Source organism: Nematolebias whitei, chromosome 18 (assembly GCF_014905685.2).
Source record: "Nematolebias whitei isolate Nwh7 chromosome 18, NemWhi1, whole genome shotgun sequence".
Taxonomy (NCBI): Eukaryota; Metazoa; Chordata; class Actinopteri; order Cyprinodontiformes; family Rivulidae; genus Nematolebias; species Nematolebias whitei.
The window spans coordinates 24,657,197-24,669,588 of record NC_056515.1 but is presented as its reverse complement, the minus strand read 5'-3'; the positions used below and the strand labels follow the sequence as shown (position 1 = coordinate 24,669,588).

Below are 12,392 nucleotides of genomic sequence, written 5' to 3'. Positions count from 1 at the left end.
CAAAATTTGACCAAAACAGTCACAACTTTCTTACTTTTTTTTTTTTTAACATAGGAGGATAATCTTTCATTTAAATTTTTAATGTGAAAGAAAGGGAAAAAGAAAGAATGAATGAATGGAGGATTTTTGTTTCGATATTCTCATTGTATCTCGGTACAATGATAATAAAGCTTATTCTGATTCTGATTTTTAATAACAATAAACAAAGACGTTAATACACTTTAAAACCTTTTCTAAAGCTTCATTACTTTATTTTCAAAGGTTCATTTAATAGAATCCAATAAAATTCCACCAATGTAAGCATTTAAATTAGAAACTGAAATCCAATGAAAGGAATAATTTGCCCAGAGTTTTAAAATTTTTATTCTCGTCATGAAAATTACATTTTTTTAGTTAATACATTTTATTGAGAAAAAATAACATTCTTTTATTTTTGAAAGACTGTGTACCATAATTAACAAAAATATCTTTGTTCTGAGCATAATGGATTAAAATACATCAGACTTATTATTAGTATAAAATGGCTGATAAAGGTAGTAAAGCATGGTTTCATACATAACCACACATTTACAAGGTCTTATTCTTACTAAGTCAAAAGGCACATGAGAAAACGTACTTCCATTATTAGTGAGGTACATTTACTGCAAACTAATCACAAATAATTACAAATCTACTGCAATTTGTGATTATAAAACAGTTTTTTATAAAGCTTCCTTTTATAATGGCAGCAAACACAATTCTAGAGACACTGGTCTCTGTAATTATTAATACTGGCTGACAATTTATAATGTATGTATTAAGATGTATAAAAATATAATCCACTGTGACCATTGGATTCCTGGTCCTCGCTTTTGCTGACCTTTATGGAGGTTTCATCTTTTTTCCATGTAGTTGTGGACGGACTTGCTAAAAACAGCCAAGAAGAAATCTGCGTCTTCCTTTGTGATGCACATGGGAGGTTTGATGCGAAAGTTCTTCAGAAGAGAGAAAAATAGAAACGGGGATAAAAAAAAATTTCAGTTGAAATGACCAGTTCAGGTGACCTTTTCTGCATCTCAGGTAGGCTCCATTAAAATGTGAAGCCGTTTTGTTTCCTACTTTTCTTTTTTCATTTTGATAATCACTCTCCTTTGTGTCTTTGTAGCTACTCTCCTTGGTGATTACCTGCCTTGTCCTCCTGTCTTCACCTGTCCTGTTCCCTATCGATTCAGTGTATTTTCAGTCCAGTCTTTTCCGTATTTGTCAGTTCAGCTTCAATAACGGTCTAACAATCTCAGCTATGTTCTCTGGATGCACCTGGTTTTGTGATTACCATGGACTGTTTCTTCCACTGTATTAGCTAAAGTTTTCAGGTTAATAATATCTCCATTAATGTTTACCACCAACCTGTCAGCCCCCATTTGAGTCTTATTTTTTATTCTCTATTATAACCTGGCTGAATTCAAATCAAATGGTCAATAAGTACTAGGAAACCCAGAGGCATGGTTTTAAACATATTTTTCATTCTATTTTAATTTTTTCAATTGACAAAATTCACGAGTGAGCAGACTGTATAGCTGCTTTAAAAAAGAAAATTATTTCAAAGAGTTTCTGAAATAAAATCACAATATCAAGTAAAAAATTCACCTGTTGCATAATCAGTCTCGGATTCTATTGTTAATAGACATTTTTTACATCATAGCAGCCTTTTTCAAGAGATCACTGATGAATAGAACATGAAGCAAAACGACCTAACATGTTCTTACTAAAAGGCTCCAGAGGCTAAAAAGACAGCATAAATATGCGAACGTGAATCTTTGTGGAGTCAAAATGACTCCACTCTTAGCAGAAAACATGTAATTGACACGTTTACCATCATCTCCAAACCAGAACATCTAATCAATAAAAATGTGGAAATCACTTATCTGCTGTTTTTTGTAGGCTTTTATAAGATGTAGTAGGAGCTGCAACCAAAAAGTAATAAAATATACATTTAGCAGTGTATCCTTTTCTGACCGGAACTACTTTTTGTTATCATCTAACCCTAACTATATAGAATATTTCCAACCCATCCCACATACTTTAATTTCTACAGTACCCATTCATGAGTTAAAGTATGGAAGGTAAGAGGATTTTTTAGTGGCTGGAAAAATAAGAATATAAAAGAAAAAAAAAACAACATTAAAGACGTTCTAAACTAACAGCATCCTGCATAAAAGGTTGCAGATTTAATTACCTTCCACCATCCTAGTCTAGGCTTGAACAACATGGTGGCCACTGGCATCTGAAGCATTCATAATGTGGGGGGGACACACTGGTGGGGGGGTCTGGGGGTCCTCCCCACAACATTTTTGACTAGATGCCATTTCATGCCTTCTGGTGTATTTTAACAGGTTTTTAAACATTTATGTTTACCTACATAAGTAAACACTTGATTCAGTAACTATTTTAGAGAGCTCGGCACAACAAGAAGTAGCGCGAAGCTAGCGGCATGCAATACAGACGCGTTAGCTAAGATGCTACAGACATAGCGCTCTACTTTACATTACACAACCTAATAAACACTTTGTACAAAATCAGTTTAGTGTTAACTGATCATAACAAAGACTAAACTTATGAACATTTAAAACACACAAAACAAAGCACACCTAGCTTTAATCATTAACCTTTAATTTAAGCATTAAGCATACTGTACAATGTAATTATGACAGAAAATTGAAGATTTACGTGCAGTTACCTGCGCACAGATGAACATGTGCTACTTCTTGTTTATAACTGTTGTATTCAGCTGCTCAGGAGGTTGGTCGCAGGGCTTTATCCATCTTTTACATTTTTCCAGACTCAGTTTAGGTTTTGGAAATGGAATAAAATATGTTCCACGCTCTAAAGCAGGGATATTCAACTAAACTGCTCAGGGGGGCAAAGTTACTGAAAGCCAGCAGCTCAGGGGCCAGACACCCAGCAGTTACAGTCATTATGTAAATAAAACCAAGTATTACAATGATCTGTTTGTTACCTGTTAAATTAGTTTTTTTTTCTGCATTGAATTATAAATGCAATTAACAGAAGTCAAAACCCAGACCCAGAACTGCCAAAAAACTTAATTTTTCAGGGGTGCCGAGTTGAATTTTAGAGGTGCTTGAGCACCCCACAAAAAGAGGCTAAAATCGTCACTGCATAGGCAGTGTTGCACTAGTCAGGGAAATGTAATCATTGCATAAATTTTGAAACGTCTAAGAAAAAGTCACAAAGTTTTCTCCAATGTACTGAGGTAGGAAGAAATATTTTCACTACGTTAAGAGCTGTAAAGAATGTTAATGACTCTTCAAGGTATTGGTGAAACTTTGCTTTTGCAAGTGACCTTCACGCTGTGTGGCTAATAACTATAGGCGTCTTCATTTACAGAATTTAGTGTCACTGAGTAGTTCCTAAAAATGGACACCTAGTGAGGTATTATTTCCTGGTTTTAAGTGCAAACTATAGCTGTGTTTCTTCTACCTGCCAGTTCTGAAAATAAACTGATCAACATGAAGGTGGATGTTTTACCTGTCCATAAATTCCTCCCGTTCCAATCAGGACTCCCATATCTTTAACATCCTCAAAGATCTCAGCCATTCCTCCAGGAGGCAGAGGATCTCTGCTGGCCTGTAAAACACAGAACAGATGTTGCTGCAGTTAAGTATAGTCATCAGCCTTCAGCACGGGGCCAGCTTCTTGAAGCCAATGGCAATTGTGACAAATTATGCATCTTAGAATCCAAGTTTAATTGTTAAATTTCTTGAAACACCATGTGTCATATAATTAGATGCACCACAACAATTTAAGATTGTACTAATTATGCTATGGAACTGAAAAAAGCGCTTCAATTTAAAAAAAGAAGAAAAAAATGTGTACATAAAACCCAGCATCATATTGTGATACTTTCTATATGAAAAAAATTTATTATGAATGTAAGACTCCATTATACTTAAATCAAAAGTAAAGTTTTAGGTAGACTATGATTTAAAATTTAACTGGGGATAAAAATATGTTACACTCCCAGCATCAAACATAGTTATGCTTAAACTTATTGAAAAATGATTTAGTGTTCAAGAAAAGCATTTTCCTTCTGCCTGCTTCCTCTGCACGTCAGAGAAATCACTAATTTAACGTGTCAGAGACTCTAGCTATGACTTACTGTAATTCTAACAAGCTGTGTTGTTTGTTAGAGTTGGGGTGCCACCACCTCAACGTTTCAAACTATGATTGTTGATAAGAAGTGTTTTGAAACTCCAACCTTGCTCACAGTGGGCTAAAGCAGTTTGATACATTGCACACTGACGTTTTACTGCCACTTCCAACACAAATTGCATTAACTAAAACTAATACCAGTCAAACTTTTTATCTTGTAAGTCTAAGCCATTAAATAAAGTTTATGTTCAAAAGAATATTTATAAATTCTAGTTACCAGTGATAATTGTCCAGTATTAACATAAAAATATTCCACAGATGATGTTTCTGTCATAAAATACCTTAGTGGTGATGATGAGCTCTTTTGCTCATTATTTTTAAAAGAAACAAACAAAAACAAACAAACAAAATAAATGTTATGTCACTCGTTGCTGCACCCAGACTTAAGTGGGACGCACTTAATGGAAGCACTTCTTCCATTAAGTGCTAAAAACTGAAGGTGATAAGAGGCTGTCAGATACAGCACACCTGACATGGCTCTGAGCACAGGTATGAAGCACAGTAAGCCAACACTTTTTGGTGAAAGTGAAACTCTGAGGCGATTCCTCCAGTGTGGAAGCACATGTTGGACATGGTGCTGTGGAGATGGTCAAACCTTCTAAATATCAGGTTTCAAACACAAAAAAACTGGGAAGTGTTGTTTTAGAGGGGCACAACCAAAAATCTGAAAACACTATACAGGATTAAAACAAGTGCAGCTTCAATCATTTCAAGCCCCGTCTTTAAAAGACTTTTAGGACAGACTATACTATACTCCTTTACCCTTTCCTGTTTTTTCACATTTTAAAAAGGCACAACAGATGTTTACCTGGATTAAATGTACCTTTGCTGAGTTCTGTACGTATTGTTTTTATGCCATTAGTGCTTAGCGTATTTTTAGTTGATGTTTTTCTTAGTTCATATCTTAGATCTTATTTACATTTTATTGTTTGATGTAACTGGGACTCTGTGTACACAGTTTTGTTCCACCACATGTGGTGTGAATGACAAATAAAGAAACTCTGACTCTGAATTACAGGTGACTGTAAATGTTGCAGACAATAGTTAACAGGGATACTGGCCCCAGGAGGCACAGTGCAGACATAACACGTCACACAAACACGTGGGAAAAGATGAGTTTCATCTAAGTTTTACTTTCAGTACCTTGTCTTTGACCATTTCCACGCCGATCTGCAGACCTTTCCCACGAACATCACCAATGATCTCGTACTTTTCTCTGAGTTTTGCCAGTTCCAACAATAGATAGGTGCCCACATCAAGACTATTCTTCTGTGTGCCATCTTCTTTAATAGTCTGTTGAGCACAAAAAGATCCAACTGAATGTTAATGTCCTTATATAAAGCTAAAATTCTATAAAAAACAAGCAAATATAACAACGTTGCTCCCTCGATGCTGAAGTATAGGGCTGATGTGGAAATAGATTAAAAGTACTTACATCAAGAACTGAGGAAGCAACGGTACAAGCCACAGGATTTCCTCCAAAGGTGTTGAAATGAACCCCCTTGGCAAACGAGGCAGCAATTTCTGGAGAACACATGGATAAAAAAGTAGCACCCCCAACAGCTTCAGATGAAAGCTTCTGGCACACAATGCAATTAAAACATGATGCAAAAACAGTGCGTCTCGTGATTATGTCAGGTTCTGTAATTATTATTGTATTTTGTTCTTGGAAGAAATATAGAACATTTTGAGAAAACTAGAGGGGTTTATGTCGGGGTACGTAAAATTTAACTATTAACAGAGCTCCATGGCAACAGGCTATCACAACAAACACAAGAAGCAACGTGTGATCACACACCCACTGCCAGAAATAAGATGTAGTTGTTGAAAAACATGAAGCTATTCTTTATGGTAATCAGCACACAAAGATACATAGATTAGAAGGTGGAGAGGGATATCGATGATCAGTAGAGGTGAGGGTCAAGAGAGCTCATTTTGTCAGCACTGATTTATCTGCTTAAGGCGTTATTAAACTCAATATAGCCCACACAGGCTGATACTAGACACCTTTTACAGACTGCTGTTCTGTTCTCTATAACCTAAGTGCTGTGACACTATTCACATTCACATCATTCAAAAGTGCAGCTCTCCTGCCTTGATGCATCGATGAATAATGTTAAAGACTATGAAGAATATTAAATTAGGCTGATCCTGTCCAATCAGTTAGTGCTTTCTACACCGATTGGTTTTTCAATCAGTTGTTTTATATCTAACATGATCTCACCAGGTGTTGTAACAACAGCTCCCATGGGGAATCCATTACCGATACCCTTTGCCATTGTAACTATATCAGGAATGACGTCATGCCCTTCGAAACCCCAGAAGTGGCTTCCAGTTCGCCCAAATCCAGTTTGGACCTGCCAGGTGCAGAAAAAGACAACATGCTTTGAAAGTCATAATATATGATGACTACTCTGCAGCCCCCCAGGTGAAACGTAGAAGTGTTGTCATGGAACTATCAGTCCACACATGCAGACATCCATAATCTTTTAAAGTAATTAACTCTATTAAGATTTGTTGTAAGCAGAGTCAAACAATGAACTGTTCACCTGTTAGCAGCCAATAATGTATTTGTTAAATACCTCAAGTGTAAAAAGAGTTGTAACCAAAATATGTAAAAATAAATTAATTAATATTATTATTAATATTAATAATAATAATAATAATAATAATAACAATAATAATAAAGATGATCTAAAAGTTAAATAAAATAAAATAATAATAATAACTAAAATGATAAATATATATTTTTATTTAATATCATATTTAATTTAATATAAAATAAATCAATAATAATAAATAAAATAATTATTTATTAAAATAAAGTTTAAATAATTAAAAATGTTATTTAAAAAGACAATGATAATCTGACAAAGCAGTCCCACCAAAATCTACAAAGGATGAATCCTCCTTTTCAAACAAAAATAATCTAAGGAATATTTTTTTTTATTTTTAATTAGGAGCCATTTTAAAACTAAAATTAACCTTCAATTCACATAAAAATTTACATAGAAACTATTTTTCAGCAACAGCCTACCGGTAATTACTTAAGTGTCCAGTTACTAGTCTAAAAATGAGATGGGATACAACTTGATGCTGAGCACACACAGTAAGGAATAATAAATAAGTTTTACACCAAAACAGACCCATTACAGAACTGTTTTGTAAAACAATCAAGTTAAACTTAATCTATAATCGATAGATACTTGTTTAAGGCTTAACAAGAAAAAAGTTTGGAGGATTCAGTATGTCTGAAAAAATACACACAAAACTATATGGCTTATCAGGTTTTGTACTGAACAACTACTACTACTACTACCACTACTACTACTACCACTACTACTACTACCACTACCACTACCACTACCACTACTACTACTACTACTAATAATAATAATAATAATGATGATGATGATAAAACTGACAAAAATCTATCCAAAATATTCATCCAACCTCATCAGCGATGCAGACCCCTCCTCTCTCCCTTACAAGCTGGTAAGCGTCCTTGAGGTAGTTTTTAGGGTATTGCACAGCTCCTCCAACTCCCTACAAAAAAAAAAATCAGACTTATGAGTACAAACTTTATTGCATTTAAAAAAAATTAAAAAAAAATTGGTGTTTTATAATTTTTTTTTCAATTTTAGTTATTTTAATAAGTAGGTTTAACTATGCATACATTGTAGATGTACATTCTTACTATAAAACAATTACAAGATTTAAAGGAAAAAAGTAGACATCTAAAAATAACAGAAGGATAAAAGTAAAGTTGACATCATTCTCTGATTTATTGTAAAACTCCACAACAGACATAAAACAGCACCTGAATAGGTTCTCCAAAAAAAGCAGCAATTCTAGATGGGACACTGGTCGCTAAAGTCTCTTTGAGTTGTCCAATGTAATGATCATTTGCCATACAACTCCCTGTAACATGAAACAAACACATATACACTAATGTCATAAGAAATCATTAAAACATAGTCACAAAATGTATTAAATTATACTTATAAACATTCAACTGCTTGCACATGTTTTTAAATGTTTAAAAATTATTTAGCACATAAGTAGAAACAGGGTTGTGATAAATGATGTCTCTTTGCTGTTGACAGGTTAGATTATATTGCTGCTAAAAGGCTGTTAAATGTGTGTGTATATAAAGCTTAGTAACTATACTAACATACTGACCTTGGTGCATTTCTGAGAGTGGTTAAAGCTAAAGAGGTAAATGATCAACAGCAGGAGACTTTGAACTTTATTTAGCTTATTCTTGTGCCCTCGCTTTTTCATTTTCAAAGGTGAGGAGCCTGATGGCTGTTACTCTTGTGGTACTTCAAGCTTGCGTTGCATAAAATAAACGCCTTTTTGAGTTGCTACTCCACATGAAATAAGCACAATAAGCAAATAACAGCATTCTTGAGCTACAGTACGTTTTTTTAGATGTAATTTATAGCTGTACAAAGATTAAAAATTAAGAAAACACAGAGTTTCAAAAGTCAAACATTCATTCTCCTGGAAAACATTACCTAATCGCACTGATAACTGTGATGTGTTTTTCATTTTAGTTGGTACACGGAGCGTGCATGCCGATGTTTTTTGTACCTTGCACACAGCTACACTCTCTGGTAGTCTGTACGGGAGAGTCCCTGCAGTGGCGTCCTCCCCACGGTCCTCTGAACACATCAGGACACATGGTCTGTTTATTGGGTGGAAAACAAGACAGCTGGGTTAACCTCACAGCATTTACTCTTAAATAACACACAGAAAAAAACCAACAAGAAACTTGGTATGTTGTTAGAACATCATGCCTATTTCACTGTATATATGAAGTAGATGAACGTTATTATGAAATAAGTTATCTAAAATAAAACATAAAACAGAGAACTATGAGAATAATAGAGAACTTGACATTTGCTTGTATAGACAGATTAAAAAACATTGACTTCCCACACTCCATGTCTACATGACCTAAAAGTGAAAGCAAGACAGAAAATATGGTGACTTGAAATGTATCAAAGATTTTTCCTAACCTATATTTATGAGTATTTTACGTCAATCAACGCAAATGTATTCTTAATAAAATAAAAATAATAAGAGCTGCATGATGTTTCATGCACTAAATAATACATCAGCTAACTTTTAAATTTTTTTTTTTATTATTATTATTTTTGAGTGTTTCTTCTAGTATTGTAAATGAAACTCAACAGCAGTGGTAATGGGTTGATTTTCAAGACATGAGGGACATAATTCAAACTCAAAGTAGCTAACATCTGTATAAGTCTTTTTTTTATAAATTATATATTTTTTGCCATCATCAAAACATAAAGGTTTTCTTACAATACTATAGTGTATTACATACATTTGTGCAGCCTAAACCATTGGCAATGGGGTATTTATAGGCTGAATTGGATGTAAGACCCATGGTCTGAGGACTTCCACCGTGGTATGATCCTCTGGAGGAAAAAAGCAACAGAAAAAGCAGATTAATGTCCAACCTACAGATATTTTTTGTCAAAGAAAAGTTCTCGTAACAATTAAGATATTACATTTTATCTTAATTATATCAACAGTCCATTATTTCTTCTTATTGTTTGTTATGAATCGTTTTGTATCTGGAACAAAATAAAAGACCTGTGCTAATATTTCTGAACTCGGCACTTCTACATGTAATGACATTCAAGTGTTTTTTTTAATCCCAACTCAAGCGCACCTCATTCTAACTAATAATAGGGTTACTTAAACCAAATCTTAATTTGTGAGAAAACTGCAGTGGTCAGTACTAATCCACCACATGTGATGCAAATGACAATAAAGATACCTTGACCTTGACAACAGTAGGTTATAGAATAAAACTAAAATGTTGGTTTTGGTAAAAAAAAAAAAAAAAGCATTCATTAATAGTAAAATCAGATCAAATCTGGGGAAAAAATATAATTTTACTGTGGTCTCCTAATTTGTTCCAGAGCTCTGTGTAAATCATATAAAGAAGAACGTAGTTTATTACAAGAAAACTACCAAATAAAAACAGACTTATAAAATTGGTAAAACAGTATTGTACGCCTTTGTGTGAAACCTTTTACATCCCAATTCTTGTGCAATATCCGACATAAGAATAAAAATAGATGCAGCAAAACAATGCATCATGCACGCATTATATTTCAGTTATAATTAAAAAAAGAAAGATCTTGGACCTGAGTGTGATGATATCATAATTGCCAGTGTAGAGGCGAGCCATCAACATTGCAAGGTCATTGGCTTCAGAGCCGCTGTTGGTCAGATAGATCATCTGTGGGGAAAACAGAGCAGCATACATTTTAATTACTGCCTACACATTTATCTAAACACATTACCATGGCTATTTAAAAAAACTCACCTTAAGAGGATCTGGAAAATATGACGCTAGCTTTTCACAGTACTCGTGGAGGGCAGGATAGACATAAATGTTTGTTGTATGCCAGAGTTTTTTGAGCTGCTGTTCTGCAGCGGCTCGTACTTTTCTGTGCACACAGATATCACGAATTACAGTATTAATTTACTCACAAGTAGTGGTTGTGTAAATGAAATAAAAACCCACGGGAAAAAGACAACAGGAACTTACGGGTGGCAATGGCCCACGCTAACAGTAGCCACACCAGCAAACAAATCCAGATATCGCTTCCCATCCACGTCCCACAGCCACTGCATGTACCCCTGATGAACGAACACTGGCTTCTTATAGTACGTAACCTTCATCGTCATAGGGTTGCAGTTCTGTTTGCGGATCTCCATCATCCGTGCTTTGGACATGCCCTGAACAAAACATGAAATGCAGCATGGGATGTTTATTTTTCCTGGTTTGTTTTAATTGGACTGTTTAAAGCACAGGACCCTCATTAATGCCAACAGAGTGTGGCATTATGTGTCAATACATGCAATAGTGTTGTAAATAGCCAAATATTCAAATGTAATACATAACCATTTTATTTTTTGTAGTTCGGTAAAACACATTACAAAACACAACAGTTTGAGGCGGACACACTCCACATCAATAGGATTTTGTTCTTACCTCATATTTCTCTGGCCTGAAATTACAAGATGGCATCTCTGGTACGTCTGTAGGAGCGTGACTCAAGGCTGATTTCTGACATAACGCACCTGGGAAATAATTGTGGTTGAACTTAGACAGATGATAGAAAAATACCAGCTCACTATATAACAATGTATTTCTGACAGGAGCAATTTGTAAAAAAAAAAAAAAAGAATAAAAAATCTTGAACTTGAACTGATAAGAGTTTTTTATCGCTATAAGGTCCAGACAAATATTTTAGTGTACAGTAATTATTAACAGGTTTGCATTAAATTATGAATTGTTACACTTAAAAAAAAACAAACAGAAACCTGTTTTGCTTTAGAATAATGCAGTGATTTAGTCAACTTTAAAGGATCAAAACTAAACTAAACTATATTTTATCACATAAATACATGTCAGTAAAGGCAAGTCAAAGTGACATTTGATTTATTGTAATATTGAAGAACATTAAATTGATGTAATCAGTCAAGCTCAGCTGGAAGTTTAAAGAAGAAATTATTCAAACTAATGCTCAACTTTGATGAATGCACTGTTGTTTTTTGTTATTGTTAATTTAGTTTTCTATCTACTCTCACTTATTTATTAAATAATAATAAAAAAATAGAAAAACCATGTCTTTTGAACTATAAACACAATTGCAATGGTTACATAACAATATACTGCATTATTAAATTCGTTTAAACAACTTTGGCTACAACTGGAGACATTTCGAAGCTAGCACTAGCATACCAAGGACAGTCATGTGTTTCTTCTAACACATCTTTAATCTAAAATGTAATAAAACTAAACTACAGTAGAATCACCGTGTTTTCCTCCACATGACTGCCGTGAGACAAGTACAAGCTAAAGTTTCCAGTTAGTTAGCAGCAACTAGTTCAACATATGTTGAACTGTCTTTATATATGTTGAAACGAGAAGCCGAGCTGTGGAGTGGAAGAAGCTGTACAAAGAGGGACTTGGGGACTCACCATTTGCCAAATGGATTTTGGCCAAACTGGTCAGAAAGCAGGACTGTCCCGTTAAATGCCAACAACGGCCATTAAAACAAGATATAACTTTATACATGTTGAGCAAGCAGAGAGGACACACAGCTGGCACCACTTCTGCAACAGCCCTGACG

The 12,392-nt window shown here is 34.4% G+C and overlaps 1 protein-coding gene across 1 annotated transcript; it reads right to left on the bottom strand.

Annotated features, from left to right (window-relative positions):
• Positions 1–548: 548 nt before the first annotated feature.
• On the bottom strand, positions 549–12,392 carry agxt2 (alanine--glyoxylate aminotransferase 2). The gene is made up of 14 exons (XM_037692580.1): positions 12,241–12,392; positions 11,249–11,337; positions 10,802–10,992; positions 10,577–10,700; positions 10,395–10,489; positions 9,563–9,656; positions 8,806–8,899; positions 8,030–8,130; positions 7,663–7,755; positions 6,434–6,566; positions 5,645–5,733; positions 5,353–5,502; positions 3,526–3,624; positions 549–974 (listed from the first exon to the last, which is right to left on the bottom strand). The coding sequence occupies exons 1-14, from the start codon at positions 12,335–12,337 to the stop codon at positions 873–875; spliced, it is 1,551 nt and encodes a 516-aa protein (XP_037548508.1). The 5' UTR covers positions 12,338–12,392; the 3' UTR covers positions 549–872.